The sequence below is a fragment of the Bufo gargarizans genome, chromosome 9 (genome assembly GCF_014858855.1).
Source record: "Bufo gargarizans isolate SCDJY-AF-19 chromosome 9, ASM1485885v1, whole genome shotgun sequence".
Classification (NCBI taxonomy): Eukaryota; Metazoa; Chordata; class Amphibia; order Anura; family Bufonidae; genus Bufo; species Bufo gargarizans.
This window is the reverse complement of record NC_058088.1, coordinates 64567858-64593010: the sequence shown is the minus strand read 5'-3', so window position 1 is coordinate 64593010 and position 25153 is coordinate 64567858. Positions and strand designations below refer to the sequence as shown.

Sequence of the window (25153 nt, the reverse complement as noted above, 5' to 3'; positions counted from 1 at the left end):
GTTAATACAAGGCACTAACTAATATATTATTCATATTGCTTCCTTTGCTGGCTTGATTCATTTTTTCATCACATTATACACTGCTCGTTTCCATGGTTATGACCACCCTGCAATCCATCAGTGGTGGCTGTGCTTGCACACTATGGAAAAAAGTGCTGGACTATGGCACTCCTGCAAAAAATCACAGGCCTTTCTGGTGGCTGGAACTGCAGGAGTGCGTATAGAAGGTACAAGGAATCATCGTGGATGATAGGTACGTGTCATCGAGGTTCCTGGCCTCGGTGGAGTAAGAGATGTTTTTTATGTGTCAGCAGCAGTTTCTGTTTGACACCTTAATACTCCCCATGTTCCAGGCCGGATTTTGCCAGGCCTAAAAACCAGCCAGCACTGCCAGGTGATGAAGATTACCTCAGTCTGACAGTGGAGCTCAGGAGGTGTGTGTGCTGGGATCTGAGGCTTGTTCCGTGCTGGAGGGCTGAGACCCGTCTGTAAGGGAAATGGGCCACATAAAAGCCTGTTATGGACTTCTGAAGGCAGAACTGCCAATAAAGGTTTTTTTTTGCTATGTGGACTTTCCATTGTGTGTGAACTAACACCAATACTGCAAAATAACGTTTTGTTTTTGCTTTATGTGTGAATAAACACTGAAGTTTGTTTTAAGAACTGGTAATTTGCCTCTGTACATGTCCGCACACCCTGTCTTCCAGAGCGAATCCCCACACCAGCTTCAGTCACAATGACTTTAATGAAAGATTTTTATTAATAAAAGCTTCGGTAAAGTGAAAGATATAACCACAATGCACTCATAAATGGCTTATAATTGAATAGTTTATTAAAGCCTCTTAATACAATATTCATTTTACTTTGTGTTTAATTTTCAACAGAGTTTTTCTTGGTAGCCTTGAAAGCTGCATCGGAGCACCAGTTAGAGTTGGGTATTGTTTCTTAGAAAGGGTAAGTAAGCTGTTTATTCATTATGAGGGCTGAAAGTAAATTATCAGACCTTGAAACACTGATTTTCCTCTTATTAAAGGGGCTATCCCATCACTAATGTAAAAAATGTCAGACGTCATATAGTCCATGACAATCTCTTTCTAGTAAAGCTAGAACCAGCCCCGTACCTCACATGGATCCAGAGATCTCCCCATTCATTGCTCTGCTAGATTTACATCAAGCTGAAAGCTCAAGGGGAGTGTCTTTTCTGCTGCAGCTAAAGGGATGTGTCTCAGCTCTCCCTATCACAGCTCAGGGGGTGTGTCTCAGCTCTCCCTATCACAGCTCAGGGTGTGTGTCTCAGCTCTCCCTATCACAGCTCAGGAGGCAGTTGAAGGATGAAACTGAGCATGTGTGGCCACCTCAGTGAGCAGGTCAAAGAAATAAGAAAAAAAAAAAACAGCAGATACATTTTATTGAATAGCTCAGTAGCTATGCTTAATTTTTAATTACATGCAATTACAAATGTATTCAGATCCAGGTGCTGCTTTGAAAACTGTAGACTATTTTTCATGGGACAACCCCCTTTAAACTACAATGACTCTCTGTCTTTCTATCATCTATTTTTCTCTCTGTCTATTTATCTACAGAGTCTGTCAATCTATCTATCCAACTATCTATCCACTTTAAAGTCAGAAGCCACCTATCTGACACTGATTGACCATTTGCTCACTATTGCTATGAATAGGGAGATGTCACGGTCACTCCCAGGCTAGGTGTTGGAAGGTCGGAGAGGCTTTCTGCACGTGATGTCATCTGACAGCCTCTTTTAATTTCACTTTGTTGTTGATGGTAATGACCACACCTCTCAGGTGCAGCATAGTGGTCATTACTATTGAAGTCTGGCTACTCCCTTCGCTCCTTGTGGTGTATAGCTTTATTTGCAAGTGGAAGAGCTGGTGTGTGTTATCTCCTCTGGTATTCCTGCTCTTTCTTCTACTTCAGAAGTTAAGTGTCTCATTCCTTTGTATTTGTTTTGTGTTGTTTCCCCCTACCTTTTGGTATCTGGTCAGACCCCTGTTCCTTCAGCTTAAAGAACGGGTCATCTTTGGGCCCTATCATACCTCAGGGCATTACAGGTAAGTCAGGCTTTAGGTTCCAGTGAATGAACGGTCCTCCCACACCTCGTCATGACATAATACACCGCCAAAACCGCAATTTTGTTTGCATCAGTGCGGCAATGGATCCAATCCATGCACTGGTCGGACAACTACAGGGGTTGTCTTTGGAGGTAGCTGACCTCCGCAATACCAACGCACAGATCCAGAAACCTCTGGCACCTGGCTCTGACTGTGGGAATCAGGCCTGCCCTGAATCTAAGGTTGCTCTCCCAGACAGGTTTTCCGGGAGTAGTGTGTCACCGCCATATCTCTGAGAAGTTCTGATAGACGTTCTTCAGTACCTCCTGTATGATGTTCTTTTGTTTTGCTTTGACATCTCTCCTCCCTCTCCCAGCTCTCATCTATTAGCAGTGATTGCCTCCCTATATATCTCCTCCCATACTGCCTCACTTTGCGGTTTATACTACTTCCTGGATTGTGTTCTCAGCTTGGAGTTGCTACAGCTGCTTCTTAAGATAAGTCTATGTCTGTATTTGTTGTTTTCCTGTTGGCTTGATTGTCGGTGACCCTGACTCCCTCCGTATTAAGTGCAGGGAGCCGGTGGTCGTGTTCCCTCACTATTATAGGGTTTGCAGGTGTCACTCAGTCTAGGTACGTGGACATGCAACCTTCTATCACAGAGATCTTTGCATGGGCTGAGAAGACAGGGAGAGCTTTAGGGCTTTAATAGGTCATATCTTTTTGTTCCTTAGTTTTGGATGAAGCCAGTCGGATCCTTATTTGTAACTTCTTGTTTTGTGCTACACCATCCGTGACACAGTGATAATTTCACCCTGTCTAGGGAGTCATGTAAATGATATTTAAAGCTGCATCCTCGCTCTTCTGGCGATGAGAGTCAAAGAGAGTCATCATGTCGCTGCTTAAAGGAGACGCCCAGGCTTGGGCCTTTTCTTTGCCAACTGGATCACAGTCCCTCCGGTCGGTGGACGAGTTTTTCAGAGCTGTGGGTTTGATTTACGACGATCTGGATCAGATTTCCCTGGTCGAGACTAAGTTGAGTGGCTTGCGGCAGGGAAAGCGGTCTGCAGAGATCTACTGCTCTGAATTTAGGAGATGGGCTACGAATACAGAGTGGAATGATCCAGCTTTGCATAGTCAATTCTGTCAGGGATTATCTGAGAGTCTGAAAGACACGTTTGCCTTTCACGAGAATCCTGAGTCTTTGGAGACAGCCATGTCACTTGCTGTACGTATAGATAGACGTCTAAGAGAGAGATCTAAAGTCCCTCATTCTCAGGAGGTACTATCATATGAGATGGCGGCGCTCTCTGATACTTTGTGTGGAGAGACTCTCGAGTTTACGCCTTGTGATGAGCCTATACAGCTAGGGGGAGCTACTCCTGGGACCGCTGGTAAGAGCTTTGGTCATATGAAGGGGGTCTGTTTTTGTTGTGAAAAGAAGGAATATTTTGTGAATAGTTGTTTGTTCTTGCAGCGTCAAGGTAAAAACAAGAAAAATACGTTTAATCCCCAGCACCATGGGTATATGCCCAGCTACCACTAGGAGGCACTAGATATAAAAAAAAGGTTGGTACCCTCTCCACAGCACTAGTTTATTCAGTTTTAGTCTAGTGTGCGTAGGAGGCAGACATGACCTGCTCTTTTTTCGCAGGTCTTGCTGCTTTTTGTTATTTTATTCTTTTTCCTTTCTTCTGCAGGTCTCGACCTGCCGCAGGATGAGGCTCCATCGTGGATTACCACTTTAGTTGCACCCCTGCGGGCGTGTACTCAGATACCTCGCTGGTCACCCAGTCCCCATTGACTGCATCTGCAGTGGCATGCCGGCATTCCCATGGTCCCAGTGTTGAGTTTGCCGATGGGGTGACCCTGCAGCGCCCGAAGACATTGGACGGTGATTATCTCCCCTGCGTCCCTGTCCCAGAGTTAGTGAGGGTCCCTGGTTAGGTCCCCTGTCGTGGCCAGGGATGGGATCCACTTGTCGGGGGTCCAGGGTGCTACTCCCCCTTCTTTAACCCCTTCTCCCCCAAGCAGGGAGGTATTTCTCCCTCTGGGATGGGGGGACCCTTTCTCTCTTCCCCCTCCCACCTTTCTGCCCCCCTGGGGTCCTTTTCTTTTCTCCCTGGCCACCCCACTTCCTTTGCGGCCTCCCCCTGTCCACACCCAGGCCTCCCATCTACTTTAGTCCCCGGTTGCAGGTGGTGAATGACATTCATTAAAGAGTGGGTGATTTTCATCAGGAATCTATCTCATGTTATATGTTGGAGGGTCTGCCTGCACTGTTGGTGTTAGGTCTACCGTGGTTAAGAAAACATAACCCTACCATCGATTGGCAAGTGAGACGTTCATGACGGTCAAGCAATCTCAATGCTTCTCTTGGATCTTCAAAAAAGGTTGTATTTCCCAACGCAGCTTCTCTTAATTTTGCTGAGTAAATCATCGAATAGGAAACGCCAAGTCCTCTCAAGCGGCATTTGATATCTAAGAATCTCGCTTTTCTTTTTTAAATCTCTAGAGAATAATCGCAATAGTGTCACCTTATGGCCATTAATGGACATGTCCGACATTTCTCTGTAGTTTCTAAGGATAATATCCCTGTCTCTGTAGTGTAATATCTTCATGAGTACAGGTCTAGATGGGGCCCTTGGTGGTAACGGGCGTGTAGGGACCCGGTGAGCTCTTTCAATTGCAAAGAGTGAAGTCAATGTCTCTATTCCAAACTGATCTTTCACCCATTTCTCAAAGAATTCAGTGGGATTCATCCCTTCCGCTTTTTCAGGAGCTCCCACTAGGCTGACATTATTTCTACGCAGATGATTTTTCCAAATCATCCTGTTTGGCCATAATCATGTCCAATTTATGTGCGTGCTCTCTTGTCTCTCGTCTGAGGGGTGGCAGGGCGTCCTCTAAATCCCCCATGCGGCCTTAAAGAGCGGTTGTACGTTCCTCCAACCTCTTCAAATCATGTCACACTATGGACACATCCTCTTTAATAGTTCCCACTTGCGTCGTGAGTACATTAAGTGACTTGCCGCATTTAGTTATGGCTCTCAGCACATCTTTAAGAGTTGGTTCTTCCAGATCTAGATCCACCTCTGGGGCCTCTGACTCCATATCTGCACCACAGGATTGCAGGGAAGTGCGTGTATCCTCTGTTCTGATCTCAGAGCCCTCTCCATCCGACTCTGGGCCCTTTGTCAGTGGTGGTCGATGCCGATCATCACGTGCCTCTTTAGCATGGGGTGAAGCAGAGTTCCGGGCATATTTGCCAAGTTTGGCCGCAGCCTCGCACTGTAAGTCTCCTGCGCACTCCTGGCGTCTCGGAGTGTTGGGTCCGGCGCCATCTTGGATTTCTCTGTCGGCTCCTCTTACCCCTCTCTGTCCGGTCATCTCGGCACCACAGTTAAACTTTTCAGGTACCAGGGTGTAATCTGTGTGTTCCGGATTGCATACAAGGTCCAGAAACAGAAAAATTTGGGTCTATTCAGGATAATATACCGATAGTGTGCAGGAGCTCAACTGGCCTGCAGCCGCTCACATGCTCGGCTAGCCACGCCCCCCGAAAGAAAGGTTATGCGAGACTATATATCCAAGAGTTTGGCGAAGGGACATATCAGACCATCCAAATTCCCTGTAGCTGCTGGCTTTTTCTTTGTAAAAAAAGAAGGATGGTACCCTGAGGCCACGTCTGGACTTCCGTGAGCTCAACCGTATTACCGTCTGTGATCCTTACTCTTTTCCTTTAATCTTGGATTTGTTTAATCAGATTGTCGGTGCCAAGGTGTTCTCTAAGTTGCATCTGAGGGGGGCTTATAATCTGTTAAGGATAAAAATCTGAAGGCGCTTATGCGGTTTTTGGAGTTTACCAACTACTACCGTATATTTAACCTGAACTATTCGACTGTAGTTAAACCTTTAACATACATGACTATAAAGGGTATTGATTTCTCAGTTTGGTCTGATGATTTCTCTGTTTGGTCTGATGTGGCATTACAAGCCTTTTCAGCTGTGAAGTAGTGTTTTACTTCTGCCCCTATTCTGGTGCAACTGGATGTGTCACAGCTGTTCTATGTGGAAGTTGACGCATCTGAGGTTGGGGTAGGAGCGATCTTGTCGCAGGGTCCTTCACTCAGTAAATGGCGGCCATGTGCATTTTTATCTAAGAGACTCTCGACTGCTGAAAGTAATTATGACGTGGGTAATAGGGAATTGCTGGCCATTAAGTTGGCTTTTGAAGAATGATGTCATTGGTTGGAAGGAGCAATCCATCCTAAAACTGTGCTTACTGATCACAAAAATCTGGCTTACTTGGCGTCGGCTAAATGACTGAACCCAAGACAGGCCAGATGGTCGTGGTTTTTTACCAGAATTAATTTCATTGTCACCTATCGCCATAGGGTTAGGAATGTCAAGACTGATGCTTTGTCATGTAGCTTTCAGGGGGAGGTGATTCAGAAGATCCTGGTCTGATATTGTCCGAAGGGGTAGTTATATCCGCCCTATATCCCGACCTGGAGGCAGAGGTGTTGGAGGCTCAGGAAGATGCATCGGATTCTTGTCTTCTGGGGAAGTTTTTTGTTCCATCTGAATTACGTCACAAGCAGTGTTCCCTCTAAGCTGCGCTGGTGAGCGGCCGCACAGCAATTATTTTGCCCCCGCTCACAAGTTTAATAAGTCCGCTCAGCAGCACCCGCTCGCAAAATGCCCACACTTGCCCACACTATTTATGAGTTCTTCAACACTTCCTCCTTCCGTGAGCGGCTCAGCTGGGCGCCTCCTACTACATGTTCCCGCGCTACTGCTGCCTCCTCCTTTTCTAACTGAAGAGGAGGACTGAGCGCAGCAGTGCACAGCACAGGCAGAGGTAATGTGGCAGTCTGATGGAGAGAAGGGCCCCGCTGCTAATGTCCCCCGGCCCCATAAATCTCACTGCTGTGCAGGTGGAAGAAGGAGACAGAGCAGTCCCTGTTCATGAAATCCTAATGTATTCCTAACATCCTGCCCCAAAGCAGTCACCCTGACACCGCCACAGTAATAAGGGGGAGCCGCTAATATTTATTAAACCGGACACACTCTTTGACAAGAGGCATTCTGGGGCTGTAAGGTCTGTTCCCCACAGGGAAAAGTCACTTTGTGGGGTTTGTCACGTATGGAGACCAGGAAACCGGTCCTATATGTGGACGGGATGCATGCAGCAGAGCTGAGCTTGTTAGAGTAGCAGAGCCCAGCTTGTTAGATGCAGCAGGGCAGAGCTTGTTAGATGCAGCAGGGCAGAGCTTGTTAGATGCAGCAGGGCAGAGCTTGTTAGATGTAGCAGGGCAGAGCTTGTTAGATGCAGCAGGGCAGAGCTTGTTAGATGCAGCAGGGCAGAGCTTGTTAGATGCAGCAGGGCAGAGCTGATTCTGCAGAGCTGACCTTGTTAGGTGCAGTAGGGCAGGTGCTTACTGTATATGTTGGGGTACAACTTGTTGTGAAATCCTACTGTGTCCTGACTCCTTATATTGGACTGTAGCCGCATGTACTGACTGTTCACAGCACAGACACTGCGGCCTCAGTCAATTTACAAACCAAGCTCTGCTACATCTGTTCACAAATCTCTGTGTGCCTATAGTGCAATAATATTTATTTTCTTTAGTTCTATCCGCTTCTAGAAAAGCTGGGTGAAAGCCAATATTGCTGCCATCCTGACCTTCACCCAGCTTTCCCAGACCGCAGAACAACAAACCCTGAGGAGCAAACGTCGGGTGCACCTCTGCCGGTATGTGCATTCCACCGAGGCCTTCTCCACACAGATGGGGGGGGGGGGGTGGCAGATATAGGTATAGACTGTATATAGGTATAGACCGTATATAGGTATAGACTGTATATAGGTATAGGCAGTATATATGTACATAGGTATAGGCTGTGTATAGGTATATCTATCTATCCCACAGGGGTTATATTGTCTGGCATGGTGTAACCTCCATACATTTGCTGTACAGTATACATTATAATCCATACACAATGCCGTTCAATATACACTGTAGGGTTATGTTGTATATTGCGTGGCATGGTATATGGATTATAATGTATATTTTACTGTATGGTGTATGGATTATAATGTATACTGTACAGCATGGTGCAGGGGTTATAATGTATACTGTACAGCATGGTGCAGGGGTTATAATGTATATTATACGGCATGGTGCAGGGATTATAATGTATTTATACGGCATGGTGCAGGGATTATAATGTATATTATACGGCATGGTGCAGGGATTATAATGTATATTATACGGCATGGTGCAGGGATTATAATGTATATTATACGGCATGGTGCAGGGATTATAATGTATATTATACGGCATGGTGCAGGGATTATAATGTATATTATACGGCATGGTGCAGGGATTATAATGTATATATTATACGGCATGGTGCAGGGATTATAATGTATATTATACGGCATGGTGCAGGGATTATAATGTATATTATACGGCATGGTGCAAGGATTATGCTGTATATTGCACAGCATGGCGCAGGGGTTACATTGTATGCTCTTTAATGTGACAATTATTTTAGGTTTTCCTATCGCCCACCTTTGATGGCGCTGTGTCCAGCTCTGAGCCGACCCCGCTCAGCAGCTGCCAAGGCTTAGAGGGAACACTGGTCACAAGGTGTTTGAGGACCATCACTGTACTGTTCTCGCAGGGCACCCTGGGAGCAGATCCACTGTTGATCTCATATCTCATAGATTCTGGTGGTCGGGGTTGCGTAAGTGTGTTGAGGACTATGTGTCAGCCTGTAGTACTTGTGCATGTGCTAAGGTGACACATACTCGGCCTTCCGGGTCTTTGCTTCCGTCGCCCATCCCGTCCAGACCATGGACTCATTTATCCATGGATTTTATCACAGATTTACCTAATTCTTCAGGGAGAACTGTGATTCTGGTTGTTGTTGATCGATTTAGTAAGATGGCACACTTTATAGCATTACCAGGTCTTCCCAATGCTAAAACTCTTGCACAGGTGTTTGTCGACAACATCGTGAAACTACATGGTATTCCCTCTGATGTGGTGTCTGATAGAGGGACTCAGTTTGTTTCCAAACTCTGGAAGGCGTCTGGGGGTACAATTGTCTTTCTTTTCGGTCTTTAATCCTCAGTCGAACGGACAGACCGAACGCATGAATCAAAATCTGGAGACTTACTGGAGATGTTTTGTCTCTGAGAACCAGGAGGAGTGGTCTTCGTTCTTGGCTTTGGCCGAGTTTGCTATAAATAACCGTAGACAGGAGTCCACTGATAAGTCGCCGTTCTTTGGGGCATATGGGTTCCACTCACAATTTGGCACTTTTTCTGGTACTGAGACTTCTGGTGTACCGGAAGAGGAAAGATTTTCCTCTTCTTTGTCATCTATCTGGCGGAAAATTCAAAATAATCTGAAAAAGATGAGTAAGAAGTATAAACGTATGGCTGACGAGACGTATGAGTGGTCCGGACCTGAGAGTGGGTGATTCTGTGTGGCTGTCCAGAAGAAATACTAAGTTGAAAATACCTTCTTGGAAGTTGGGTCCAAGGTTTATTGGTCCATATAAAATCACTGCCGTTATTAACCCTGTAGCCTTTCGTCTTGAACTTCTTCAAGCTTTGAAGATTCATAACGTGTTCCATAGGTCGTTGTTGAAGAGATATGTTGAACCTGTTGTGCTGTTCTCCTTGCCCCCCGCTCCTGTCATGGTGCACGGTAATTTGGTATTAAAAAATCGCCAAGGTAATTGACTCCCAAGTTCTCTATAGATCCCTCCAGTATCTCATGCACTGGAGGGGTTACGGACTCGAGGAAAGGATGTGGGTCCCAGTGACCGACATTAATGCTAATCGTCTTGTGAGGGCCTATCACAGAGCTTATCCGGAGAAAGTCAGTCCTGGGTGTCCGGAGGCCACCCGTAGAAGGAGGGGGTACTGTCACGGTCACTCCCAGGCTAGGTCGGAGAGGCTGTCTGCACGTGATGTCATCTGACAGCCTCTTTTAATTTCACTTTGTTGTTGATGGTAATGACCATACCTCTAATCAGGTGCAGCATAGTGGTCATTACTATCGAAGTCTGGCTACTCCCTTCACTCCTTGCAGTGTATAGCTTCATTTTCAAGTGGAAGAGCTGGTGTGTGTTGTCTCTCTGGTGTTCCTGCTCTTTCTTCTACTTCAGGAGTTAAGTGTCTCATTCCTTTGTATTTGTTTTGTATTGTTTCCCCTGCCTTCTGGTATCTGGTCTGAGTCAAGACCCCTGTTCCTTCAGCTTAAGGAACGGGTCGTCTTTGGGCCCTATCATACCTCAGGGCATTACAGGGAAGTCAGGCTTTAGGTTCCAGTAAATGAACGGTCCTACCACTGAGGTCCGTTCATTCGGTTAGCAGTCAGGGCTAGGGTTAGTATTCATTAGGTGGTGACCGTTTCCTCTCCCTAGCTTCTAGGCCAGATACCTCCCTTCCCCCTTGTGTTTGGTGTGCTGTTCCCTCCCATACCTCATCGTGACAGGAGAAGGCTGTCCATCAGTGTTGTATAGGTGGTAGAAGCCTGCACCTCATTCACACATTGCACCCCTTCTTCACACCCCTGCCATAGCATTGTAACAAATAAACTGTAAACTATCTGAAACTAAAACATCTTCACACATAGAGTCAGGTCCATAAATATTGGGACATCAACACAATTATAATATTTTTGGCTCTATACACCACCACAATGCATTTGAAATGAAACGAACAAGATGTGCTTTAACTGCAGACTGTCAGCTTTAATTTGAGGGTATTTACATCCAAATCAGGTGAACGGTGTAGGAATTACAACAGTTTGCATATGTGCCTCCCACTTGTTAAGGGACCAAAAGTAATGGGACTGAATAATAATCATAAATCAAACTTTCACTTTTTAATACTTGGTTGCAAATCCTTTGCTGTCAATTGCAGCCTGAAGTCTGGAACGCATAGACATCACCAGACGCTGGGTTTCATCCCTGGTGATGCTCTGCCAGGCCTCTACTGCAACTGTCCTTAGTTCCTGCTTGTTCTTGGGGCATTTTCCCTTCAGTTTTGTCTTCAGCAAGTGAAATGCATGCTCAATCGGATTCAGGTCAGGTCAGGGGCGTAGCTAGAACTGACTGGGCCCCACAGAAAATTTTTGTACTGGGCCCCTCCCAAACTTAATGGACGCACTCATACACACACTCGCCACATACATGGACGCACTCATACACGCACTCGCCACATACATGGACGCACTCATACACGCATTCACCACATACATGGACGCACTCATACACTTACTCACCATATACATGGACGCACTCATACAGGCACTCACCATATACATGGACGCACTCATACACGCATTCACCACATACATGGACGCACTCATACAGGCACTCACCACATACATGGACGCACTCATAAAGGCACTCACAACATACATGGACTCACTCATACAGGCACTCACCACATACATGGATGCACTCATACACTCACCACATACATGGACGCACTCATACACGCACTCACCACATAAATGGACGCACTCATACAGGAACTCACTACATACATGGACGCACGTATACAGGCACTCACCACATACATGGAGGCACTCATACACTCACCACATACATGGACGCACTAATACAGGCACTCACTACATACATGGACGCACTCATACAGGCACTCACCACATATATGGACGCACTCATACAGGCACTCACCACATACATGGACGCACTCATACAGGCACTCACCACATATATGGACGCACTCATACAGGCACTCACCACATATATGGACGCACTCATACAGGCACTCACCACATACATGGACAGACTCACATACGCACTCACCACATATATGGACATATATACTGTATATATACATATATATATATATATATATATATATATAGATATATATATACACATACAGTCATGTGAAAAAATTAGGACACCCTTTGAAAGCATGTGGTTTTTTGTAACATTTTTAATTAAAGGTTATTTCATCTCCGTTTCAACAATACAGAGAGATTAAAGTAATCCAACTAAACAAAGAAAACTGAAGAAAAGTCTTTTCAAGATCTTCTGTAAATGTCATTCTACAAAAATGCCTATTCTAACTGAGGAAAAAGATAGGACACCCTTGCCCCTAATAGCGAGTGTTACCTCCTTTGGCTGAAATAACTGCAGTGAGACGGTTCTTGTAGCCATCTACCAGTCTTCGACATCGGTCTGAGGAAATTTTACCCCACTCCTCAATGCAGAACTTTTTCAGCTGTGAGATGTTTGAGGGGTTTCTTGCACGTACAGCCCTTTTCAAGTCACCCCACAGCATCTCAATGGGATTCAAATCTGGACTTTGACTTGGCCATTCCAGGACTCTCCATTTCTTCTTTTTCAGCCAATCTTTGGTTGATTTACTAGTATGTTTTGGGTCATTGTCATGTTGCATGGTCCAGTTCCGCTTCAGCTTTAATTTTCTAACTGATGGTCTCACATGTTCTTCAAGCACCTTCTGATACACAGTAGAATTCATCGTGGATTCTATGATGGTGAGCTGACCAGGTCCTGCTGCAGCAAAGCAGCCCCAAACCATGACACTTCCACCTCCATGCTTCACAGTTGGTATGAGGTTCTTTTCTTGGAATGCTGTGTTTGGTTTACGCCAAACATGTCCTCTGCTGTTGTGTCCAAATAATTCAATTTTGGACTCATCTGTCCAAAGAACATTATTCCAGAAGTCCTGGTCTTTGTCAACTTTATCTCTGGCAAATGTCAGTCTGGCCTCGATGTTTCTCTTGGAAAGCAAAGGTTTCCTCCTTGCACACCTCCCATGCAAGTTAAACTTGTACAGTCTCTTTCTGATTGTAGAGGCATGTACTTCTACATCAACAGTAGCCAGAGCCTGCTGTAGTTCTCGAGATGACACTTTAGGGTTTTTGGAGACCTCTTTTAGCATCTTGCGGTCTGCTCTTGGGGTGAACTTGCTGGGGCGACCAGTCCTGGGCATGTTGGCAGTTGTTTTGAAAGCCCTCCACTTGTAGACTATCTTCCGGACAGTGGAATGGCTGATTTCAAAATCTTTTGAGATCTTTTTAAATCCCTTCCCAGACTCATAGGCTGCTACAATCTTTTTTCTGAAGTCCTCTGACAGCTCTTTTGCTCTCACCATGGTGCTCACTCTCACTTCAACAGTCAGGAGCACACCAAACTAAATGTCTGAGGTTTAAATAGGGCAAGCCTCATTCAACATGCAGAGTAACGATCTACTAATTATGTGCACCTGGTGTGATATACCTGTGTGAGATCTGAGCCAATTTAAGAGGGAATACATGTGAGGGTGTCCTATCTTTTTCCTCAGTTAGAATAGGCATTTTTGTAGAATGACATTTACAGAAGATCTTGAAAAGACTTTTCTTCAGTTTTCTTTGTTTAGTTGGATTACTTTAATCTCTCTGTATTGTTGAAATGGAGATGAAATAACCTTTTATTAAAAATGTTACAAAAAACCACATGCTTTCAAAGGGTGTCCTAATTTTTTCACATGACTGTATATACACACACACACATTACATACACATGAACTTACAAGTAGTTATACACCTATTTCTACAGACAGACACTATTTCTACAGACAGACACTTACCTTTCCTGTAGACAGCTGATGTCTGGTCCTCACAGGCAGCCTGGAGAAGTAGGTGCCATTACCCCTCTGTGCCATCCAGTGACAGCAGTAGTAGTGATTAGTGAGTCACTGATTATGAGCCGGTTCCTCTCTGGCCCGCCGCCCTCAGACTAGTTCAGACTGGTTTTGGGCGGGACCAGTCTCCCTCCATAGTCCCACTCCCAGTCCCTCCTCCCCACAGCAGGACAGGTAACAACCCCCCCCCCGACCCCCCCCCCCGGCCCCCCCCCCCGGCCTGGCCCCGCCCCCTCCACCGCCTGAGTCCGGACTCAGGCGGTGGAGGGGGCGGGGAAATTCATTCCTTTCCTGCACTGCGGTCTGCGGGCGGCGCTGGTGCCAGCCTGGCTCCGCCTCCGCTACGCCCCCGTTCCGGCCCCCTCCACCGCATCCGCTGGCCTACCTCATGTTCTCCAGATCGAGCCGCGGACCGCCCGCGCCCCGCCCCACTACACTGGGCGGGCGGTCGGTCCTGGCTGCCTGTGAGTGCTGTAATGTATTAAAAAAAAATAAAAAATTATGCGGTCCGGACGGGCGGGCCCCCAGTGGCATAGGGCCCCACTGCTATGGTTGCTATGGCGATCCCTACGCCACTGGGTCAGGTGATTGACTTAGGGTACTTTCACACTAGCGTTTTTCTTTTCCGGCGCTGAGTTCCGTCCTAGGGGCTCAAATCTGGAAAAGAACTGATCAGTTTTATCCTAATGCATTCTGAATGGAGAGTAATCCGTTCAGGATGCATAAGGATGTCTTCATTTCAGTCTTTTTGACTGATCAGGCTTTTCATAAAACCGTAGCATGCAGTATTTGTACCTCCGGCCAAAAATCCTGAACACTTTGACTGAACGCCGGATCAGGCCTTTTTCCTATTGACTTGCATTAACGCCGGAACCGGCGCTGTGTGTTCAGTCAAACTGGATCCGACTTTTGCATGTTAAACCAGAAAAATGTGAAAAAAAAGTTAAAGTCCATAAATGGCGGATCCGTTTTTTCCAATGCATTTTTACATTGTGATCAAAATCCTGATCAGGATTCAAATCTAATCCGTTTTCACACGTTTTTCCGGATCCGGCGGGCAGTTCCGGTGTCGGAATTGAACGCCGGATTTAAACAACGCTAGTGTGAAAGTAGCCTTAGCCATTGCACAACATTCCATTTTTTTCCCTTAAAAAACTTTTTGGTGGCTTTTGCAGTATGCTTTGGATCATTGTCCATCCGCACTGTGAAGCGCCGTTCATTGAATTCTGAAGCTTTTGGCTAAATACGAGCAGATAATATTGCCCGAAACACTTCAGAATTCATCCTACTGCTTTTGTCAGCAGTCACATCATCAATAAATACAAGAGAACCAGTTCCATTGGCAGCCATACATGCCCACGCCATGACACTACCACCACCATGCTTCACTGATGAGGTGGTATGCTTAGGATCATGAGCAGTTCCTTTCCTTCTCCATACTCTTCTCTTCCCATCACTCTGGTACAAGTTGATCTTGGTCTCATCTGTCCATAGGATGTTGTCCAGAACTGTGAAGGCCTTTTTAGATGTCGTTTGGCAAACTCTAATCTGGCCTTCCTGTTTTTGAGGCTCACCAATGGTTTGCATCTTGTGGTGAACTCTCTGTATTCACTCTGGTGAAGTCTTCTCTTGATTGTTGACTTTGACACACATACACCTACCTCCTGGAGAGTGTTCTTGATCTGGCCAACTGTTGTGAAGGGTGTTTTCTTCACCAGGGAAAGAATTCTTGGGTCATCCACCACAGTTGTTTTCCGTGGTCTTCCTGGTCTTTTGGTGTTGCTGAGCTCACCGATGCGTTCCTTCTTTTTAAGAATGTTCTAAACAGTTGTTTTGGCCACGCCTCATGTTTTTGCTATCTCTCTGATGGGTTTGTTTTGTTTTTTTCAGCCTAATGATGACTTGCTTCACTGATAGTGACAGCTCTTTGGATCTCATCTTGAGAGTTGACAGCAACAAATTCAAATGCAAATAACACACTTGAAATGAACTTTTATCTGCTCATTGTAATTGGGATAATGAGGGAATAACACATACCTGGCTATGGAACAGCTGAGAAGCCAATTGTCCCATTACTTTTGGCCCCTTAACAAGTGGGAGGCACATATGCAAACTGTTGTAATTCCTACACAGTTCACCTGATTTGGATGTAAATACCCTCAAATTAAAGCTGACAGTCTGCAGTTAAAGCACATCGTATTTGTTTGATTTCAAATCCATTGTGGTGGTGTATAGAGCCAAAAATGTTAGAATTGTGTTGATGTCCCAATATTTATGGACCTGACTGTAAATGACAGATTGCTGAAATCAATAGGGTTCACAGGTTCGCTTTAAAGGGGTTGTCCAGGTTCAGAGCTGAACCTGGACAGCCCTCCATTTTCACCCCAGCAGCCCCCCTGACATGAGCATCGGAGCAGTTCATGCTCCGATGCTCTCCTTTGCCACTCGCTAAATCGCGCAGGGCAAAGGCATTTTTCAGAGTTCCGGTGACGTACCGGGCTCTCCATGGGGCTGACAGGAACCCCGGTGACGTCACCGGCACTGATGGGCGGGATTTGGCTCTGCCCTAGCCAGTAAAACGGCTAGGGCAGAGCTAAAGCCCGCCCCTCAGAGCCGGTGACGTCACCGAACACACTGCTGGGCGGAAGTTACCGCCCGGCAGTGTGTTATTAAAAACAAAAGAGCCTGTGCCCTGCGCGATCTAGCGCAGGGCACTGGAGCGCATCGGAGCATGAGATGCTCCGATGCTAGGCTCAGGGGGGCTGCCGGGGTGAAAATAAGGGTATGTCCGGGTTCAGCTCTGAACCTGGACAACCCCTTTAACAGCAGTCTACACAGAAGTCTCAGCAGTGAAATATAATATGCTAGGTTCGGCACAGTTCACTTTTACTCATTTACCAACTTTATGAACTCCAGTTTTGATATCTCCTGTTTTTATTTTATTTTTTATAACATTCCTATGAGATCCCCTTCCTTATACAGGTGGATTAGCTTTAATATTCTTAAAAATACCTTTTTTAATCATTTTAAATTCTCATTAGAAAATACTGTATTTATGACAGCTAAAATAGATTTGGGAAGGTATTGTGTCTGTTTGAAGGGTGACATAACAACTATGATACCTGTGGGAATGCATTTTGCTAGGAGCACATAGCTGAAGTCAGTCTAAAGATCAAAACAACTGGATCGGATAGAAGAGATAGGGTAGGGGCACATTTTGCAGCATACCCCAGCCACATGCAGTGGCCAATGGCTGCATGATTCAGTGTGTAAAACTGAGGTTTTCCCTTTGAAATCATGCAACCATTGGCTATCGTATGTACCCACATGCGGACACTGCAAACATGTGTTCTTACCTTTAGAGCAAGCTAGGTGTGCATAAGTCAACAACGTAGGGTGTAACAGGGGAGGCCAGATTTACTCATGGATTTTTTTCATACATAATATTTTAATAAATCCAAGAGTTTATCTTAAGAAGAGGAAGAGTGTAAAGGAAAGGCTTAAACTAGTCTTTTTTTTGTACCCCAAACAACACACTCATCCCCACTGATTTGGATAGACACTCTGGAGGTCAAATAGGTCCTTCTTTGTGTCATACTGCTGTCATTGCTCCTCATAGCATGGTCCTAGGTCGATCCATCTATCTATCTATCTTGATCTACCAATCTTCTACTTTGTATCTGCGAATGTTATTGCTAATGAAACTTTTAAATTATTTTTGTGCAGAGAGAAGATTTCCAGATGTATGAAAAGTATTGTCAAAATAAGCCCCGCTCTGACTCTCTCTGGCGTCAGTTTTCAGACAGTGCATTCTTTCAGGTATCTAAGACTGGTGTTGGTCCATACTCATCAATTAAACAGGTCTCAAGTCACACAATGTATGTTGTGTTTAGATCATTATTACAATGCAGGTTATCAATTTATGATCAACTTTCGGGATATTAAATTACTATATGCGCAGTTTGCAATTCAAATAGCAAATGCTCAGACCTAGTACTTTATAAGTAAATCATAAAGGAGTGTATGTATACTTTTTGTTTTGCTAAATCTCATTTTGTTTATACAGATATTAATAAATAAAATGTTTATAATTGACCGCTGACACCTTTGTTGATGCAGGAATGCCAGAAAAAATTGGAGCACAAACTTGCACTGGACTCTTATCTTTTGAAACCAATACAACGCCTTACAAAATACCAGCTGCTTTTAAAGGTAATGATCATGGATGTCTTCATGAACAATGGGGATCAAGCAAGGAAGTCTTTATTAACAATGACAATCAGGGATGTCTTTGGGAATAATGATGATCAGATACCTCTTTAAGAACAAGGAAGATCTAGGATGTCTCTTAGAACAAGTGGGATCAGGGCTGTCTTTAGGACCAAAGATGATCACAAATGTCTTTAGGAACAAAAATCATGAGGGATGTCTTTAGCAACAAGTTTGTTCATGGATGTCTTTAGGTGAAAGGATGATCTGGGACCTCTTTAGGAACAAGGGTAATCTGGGATGTCTTTGGCAACAAGGATAATAACGGGTGTCTTGTGGAACAAGGATGATCAGGGATGTCTTTAGGAACAAAGGTGATCAGGGATGTCTTTAGGAACAAGGATGCTCAGGGATGTCTTAAGGAACAAGGATGATCTGGGCTATCTTTAGGAACAAGTGTGATAACGGATGCCTTTAGACACAAGTATATTAATGTCTTAAAAAATTATCTTGGATGTCTTTAGCAACAAGGATAATGACAGATGTCTGTATGAACAAGGATGTCTGTATGAAGGATGATCAGGGATGTTTTTGTAAACAAAAGTGATCAGGGATGTCTTTAGGAACAAGGATAATAATGGATGTCTTTAGGAAGAAGGATGATATAGGGTGGCTTTAGGAACAAGGATAATAATTGATATCTTTAGGAACAACGATGATCAGGGATATCTTTAGGAACAAGGATAATATTGGAACTTTTTAGGAACAAGGATGATCAGGCATGTCTTTAGGAAAAAGGATGATCGGGGATGTCTTTTGGAACAAGAATGATAAATCCTTCATGACTGATATATAACATCTTGACATTGAGCTGATGGTAGGCACAAAGGGTAAAAGGGCTGTTATAAATTTTTGACAACGTGAATGTTAGGCTGGTTTATGGCTTCTTCTCAGGAAGTAGATTTACACAATCATGTCATTTTGTAATATTTCTAGTAGGCAACAAACTAAAACTTCACTTTCCTGGTAATTCAAGCTTATTTGTCATAATATGCATTTGTAATGCAAGAGCTTTTCTCATCTTAGACATTTATGGCATCCTGCGGCCTCTGTCAATGAAGAAGTTTCTGTGCATGCATAGCTCTCTCATTTCATTCATGGGAGTTCCAAACATGGCCAACCAAGCATGCTTGACTGTTGTTCAGAACTTTTATAGAAATAAATGGTGAGAGCTGTGCATGTGCAGACAGCTCTCCATTTATAGGATGGGAGTTCGGTACATAGGTGCTGGTCCCAGAGGTTGGAGCTGCATCTCTCAGACATTTATGGCATATCTCTTGGATATGACATGAAATGTCTATGATGGAGAATACACTTTAAATGCAACAAATATTTGCATTCCTTTGACTCTTTTTGACAATATTGCACATTCACAGGAGTTACTGAAGTATAGTATTCATTCAGAAGGAGTCCAAGAACTCCAGGAAGCTTTGGTTTCTATGCTGGACCTATTAAAATCAGTCAATGACTCCATGCATCAGATTTCTATTACAGGATATAATGTAAGTATGGATGCTTTCTGATACATAATATAGATTATAACTATTATTGCAAATATATATTTATTGCCTATTCATAAGGTAAAGCTGTTCATGTGTACTATACTGGGACAACCTTAGTACAAGCATGAAATATGCAGTGGCTCAATGTATATCCACTTACGGAATGCCTTGCTGCATTGCGGTCATAGGTTTCACATCAACTTCAGTAAGTGCAATATCTGCATGGAGCTTGTAGGTTGTCCCCATGTTTGCTTGGGTTTCCTCCCAACTTCCAAAAAACATACTGACAATAAATTGGCCATTGTGTGAATGTATTTTTCAGAAAGAGAATATGAATTGGGGACAAGGACTGAGGTTTAAAATTATTTGCTATAAGCAACTGAAACAAATAAATGTATAGTTGGTTACCATCATATATGTAGCATTCTTGAGAAATTCTCGTTTGTGAAAGGGGGGTTCACCATATTGATTTTTTTATTTTATTTATAAAACTAAAGCAATTGAGTACATACTGTTCATTAAAATATCTTACCATTTTGTGCATACAGTTCCTTTGCAGACCTTTCACAGCTTAAAGGCTACTAACAAACCAGATCCTGCAGGCATGTTACTCCACTTTTATTACCCCTTTTAATGTCTGTCAAAGGTATTTTAACACCACTAAAATACTTATTTTATCAGGGGCGGACTAGGAACTTAAAGTGGCTCTGGGAACGTAAAGTGGCCCTAGGAAAAATACTAAAAGTGGCCCCATTTTGTAGTCGGGTCCAAATTGATGGAAGGCAGGGCCAGCAATACCATATTGTGGCACATTATATCACCCCAACAAAGCCACAAGCCACAGTCCATCACAAAATACTACCAGCAGTACAAAATACATTCCCAAAATCTTTCACTGGCCGGCCATGAGCCAGCAGATGCTTGTGCGTTTCGGACAGTACCATCTGTCCTCAGTCATAGAAAGTTAAGATTATAGTTTTAAAGAGGACCTTTCACCACTCCTAACCTGCCTGTTTTCATTAGCCCCATGCATTCCCCATGTAATAACAATTTGGGAGCATCTATTCTTATATCTCTATGTTATGTCGTTCCTTTATTGTTTGCACAAGAAGTTATGAATGAATTGCTATTAGCCTTCAGTAAGGGTACAGAGGGGAGGTAACCAGTTGGGGGGTGTTCCTGCACAGACTCACTCTATCCAATCAGTGCTGCCATTGTCAGTCTGTGCAGGTACACTCCCCTAACTGGTTACCTCCCCTCTGTACCCTTACTGAAGGCTAATAGCAATTCATTCATAACTTCTAGTAGAAATAATAAAGGAATGGCACAACATAGAGCCATAAGAATATAAGAATAGATGTTCCAGAATTGTTATTACACGGGGAATGTATGGATCTATTAAAACAGGCATGTCAGGAGTGGTGAAAGGTCCTCTTTAAATATAGTAGATTTTTTTTTTAAGATGTGTGCTGGAGAATGGATTCTTTTTTATATAAGGCCATTTTTAACACATTGGCGGGTGCAAAGCTTTTGTGACCCCCTCATAAACATTGTCTTATAATATCTACACATTCAATTATGCATCCTAAGGTTTTAATTTAGGTGTAGCAGTAATATCACAATTTATTTGTACAACTAATTTTGCGAATATTATGTGCTAAAAAATGCAATGTGACTGCTACATATGAACATTCCCTAATAACATTTCCATATATTTAGAGGCAATTTATTTTATTTTATATTGTTATAGCACCCCCTACAGAGTTGTGATTACCTTTTAGGAACATAAAAACCAAATTCATGCCAATGCCAGAGATGGATCCTTGACATGATGGGCACAAACAGTGCCCGACAGACCACATTAACTATCTTTTGTGTTACTGGACTAACTTACACAGCATGCTGCATTGGTGTATCAGGCAATTTTGGAGAAATTTGAGATGGAGGATCCTCACAGAGCCTCCAGTGCAGATTTGAACAAAGCCTTAGATATGTTTTAAAATCTTATTCCTAGAAAAATCCTTGCTTTTTCCTTTTAGGGAGATATAAATGATCTGGGTCGTATATTGATGCAAGGTTCTTTTAGTGTGTGGATCACTCATAAAAAAGGACCTACAAAGATGAAGGAACTTGCCCGCTTTAAGCCAATGCAGAGACATCTCTTTCTCTATGAAAGGGCAATAGTGTTCTGCAAAAGAAGAGAAGAACATGGCGATGGACATGACAAAACTCCATCCTACAGTTTCAAGCACTTCCTAAAGGTTTGTGTATACCTATTATACTGTGTGTTTAGGACTGAGTTATGAGTAGGAACCATAGAGATGCCATCTTCTTCATGTATCCTTTTAGATGAATGCTGTCGGCATAACCGAAAATGTTAAGGGTGATAATCGCAAGTTTGAAATTTGGTACAGTGGCCGAGAAGAAGTTTATGTTGTGCAGGTTTGTTTCTTTTTGCAATATTATTTCTAATAAACTCTGTCCAGTTTAAAGGGATGCTGAATTTAAAGGGTCAGTTGTCTAACAATTGTAGGTATCTCTTGTTTGCTTAACATTAGTAAACATTCACTATTAGCATTCAGATAACACAACTGCAGGCTCCAAGATAACCAGGCTAATAGATTCATATTGCCTTTAGGGTTACTAGGAATGCTTCAGTGCTCCAAGTGTCCATAGTAAGGTGGAAGTAGTCATAGACACAAGAGGGCTCAGTATTGCTAAGCAACATCTCTAGAACAGAGATTTCCTTTATCAAAGTAAAAAAGTGTATAAACCTGATATGTCCTCTTAGACTTGTGAAGCCCCAAAGCAGCACTAATTGAACACACTGTATGCTACAAACATCTAGTATCCTCATCAATACTATTTTAGTGGGTCTAGTCAGCTGAAACCTATGTTTTTTCAAAACCTTCCTCAAAACAACACCTGAAAAGACTAAGAATAATCCAACCATTGATGTCCATGAGGAATAACTGTTCTCCAATGTTCTCTTTTAAGATAAGAAATGTACGATAGGGAGATCCAGAAGGTGACTTTTAATAAGGTCAGCACCATGTTGATCAGTATTTATATACCACTGGGTTTACATTTGATAATGCATTATCACTATTATTCCCAGAAAGGGCCATTAGGGATTAAAAGCACATTCCACTCAGTCAGAGTACTTCAGAAGAAATATACATTCAGCATAGCCTCTGCCTAGTAATGAATCTCTTGGCTATTTTTTTTTTTTTTTTTGCTATAGTGAAGTATATTTTCTTACTAGTTCACAATATATCCCATATATAAATTAATCTACTGTAACAATAAAGGATAACTGTCATGCTAAAATTGATTTTTTGATGAAAATATATGTTACTGCTGCAGCAGCATTATGCATAAAGCAATCGTGAGTTTTCTTCACTTACCACTGTTTACCTTGAGTTTTTCCCTTAGTTACAGCTGTTTTGAATCCTACATTATGAGAAGCTTCTCAAGATGGCTCCTTTGCCAGTTCTCTGAGGCCAAAACTGCATTCCCTCAGGTCACATACAAACTTGCTGTAGCCAGCAGCTTCCTGCCAGCCAATCAGATTGGATTACTGAGAGACACGCCTCCTCACTCTGAAGCCTAATGCAGGCATGCAGTGTGAAGGACCACCCCTCTGTCTTTCTAGCTGGAGACAGATGAGCCATAGCAACGGTCTTTTAAGGGAGCAGTGGAAAGGGACAGGAGACATTAATGAAAGCTGTTATAAGTTAAATACAGATCTTTTGGCAATCATTGACAGACTAACTCAGGTATACATGCCTAGCCCTAATAAACTAGCAAATAAAAAAATAATATGACAGTTATCCTTTAAGTAAATGGTAATGCTAATCAACCTACAGGTATATGTAAAATATTTATAGCCCTTTGCCAGTGCCTTAAGAAATTGGGGTAGGCTGCACGCATGATCAACAGCCAGTGTGGGAAATGTTTATTTTCATTACATAGAAACATAGAATGTGTCGACAGATAAGAACCATTTGGCCCATCTAGTCTGCCCAATATACTGAATACTATGGATAGCCCCTGGCCCTATCTTATATGAAGGATGGCCTTATGCCTATCCCGAGCATGCTTAAACTACTCCACTGTATTTGCAGCTACCACTTCTGCAGGAAGGCTATTCCATGCATCCACTACTCTCTCAGTAAAGTAATACTTCCTGATATTACTTTTAAACTTTTGCCCCTCTAATTTAAAACTATGTCCTCTTGTAGCAGTTTTTCTTCTTTTAAATATTCTCTCCTCTTTTACCTTGTTGATTCCCTTTATGTATTTAAAAGTTTCTATCATATCCCCTCTGTCTCGTCTTTCTTCCAAGCTATACATGTTAAGGTCCTTTAATCTTTCCTGGTAAGTTTTATCCTGCAAGCTATATACTAGTTTAGTAGCTCTTCTCTAAACTCTCTCCAAACTATCAATATCCTTCTGGAGATATGGTCTCCAGAACTGCGCACAATACTCCAAATGAGGTCTCACTAGTGCTCTGTAGAGCGGCATGAGCACCTCCCTCTGTCTACTGGTAATGCCTCTCCCTATACACCCAAGCATTCTGCTAGCATTTCCTGCTGCTCTATGACATTGTCTGCCTACCTCTTAAGTCTTCTGAAATAATGACCCCTAAATCCTTTTCCTCAGATACTGAGGTTAGGACTGTATCACTGATTTTATATTCTGCTCTTGGGTTTTTACGTCCTAGGTGCATTATCTTGCACTTATCAACATTAAATTTAGATGCCTGATTTTTGACCATTCCTCTAGTTTTCCTAAATCCTTTTCCATTTGGTGTATCCCTCCAGGAACATCAACCCTGTTACAAATCTTTGTGTCATCAGCAAAAAGACACACCCTACCATCGAGGCCTTCTGCAATTTTGCTGATAAAGATATTAAACAATATGGGTCCCAGGACAGATCCCTGAGGTACCCCACTGGTAACAAGACCAAGATCTGAATATACTCCATTGACTACAACCCTCTGTTGTCTGTCCCTCAGCCACTGCATAATCCATTCAACAATATGGGAGTCCAGGCCCAAAGACTGCAATTTATTGATAAGCCTTCTATGTGGGACAGTATCAAAAGCCTTACTAAAGTCTAGATAAGTGATGTCTACTGCACCTCCGCCATCTATTATTTTAGTCACCCAATCAAAAAAATCTATAAGATTAGTTTGAAATGATCTCCCCAAAGTAAACCCATGCTGTTTTTCATCTTTCAATCCATGGGATTTTAGATGTTCCACAATCCTCTCCTTAAGTATGGTTTCCATTAATTTCCCCACTATTGATGTCAGGCTTACTGGCCTATAGTTGCCCGATTCCTCCCTACTACCTTTCTTGTGAATGGGCACAACATTTGCTAATTTTCAATCTTCTGGGGCGACTCCTGTTACCAGTGATTGGTTAAATAAATCTGTTAATGGTTATGCTAGCTCACCGCTAAGCTCTTTTAATAGCTTTGGGTGTATCCCATCAGGCCCCTGTGACTTATTCGTATTGTTTTTAGACAGCTGACTTACATTCTTTTTAACTGATTCCAAATAGTTTGACACTTACCAAAGTGAAGAAACAT

General features: G+C 43.3%; 1 protein-coding gene across 8 annotated transcripts in view; it reads left to right on the top strand.

Annotated features, from left to right (window-relative positions):
- The window catches only part of MCF2 (MCF.2 cell line derived transforming sequence), a 199525-nt gene that overhangs the window by 121357 nt on the left and 53015 nt on the right, over positions 1-25153 (top strand). For all 8 annotated transcript variants that reach the window (XR_006386815.1, XM_044268788.1, XM_044268786.1 and 5 more), the window contains 6 exons: positions 885-954; positions 17509-17601; positions 17902-17994; positions 19428-19553; positions 21593-21814; positions 21903-21995. Coding sequence is in view for 7 of the 8 variants with exons in the window: in XM_044268788.1 (XP_044124723.1) it covers positions 885-954; positions 17509-17601; positions 17902-17994; positions 19428-19553; positions 21593-21814; positions 21903-21995 (697 nt within the window). In the remaining variant the exon portion in view is untranslated. The remainder of the gene's footprint in view (positions 1-884; positions 955-17508; positions 17602-17901; positions 17995-19427; positions 19554-21592; positions 21815-21902; positions 21996-25153) is intronic.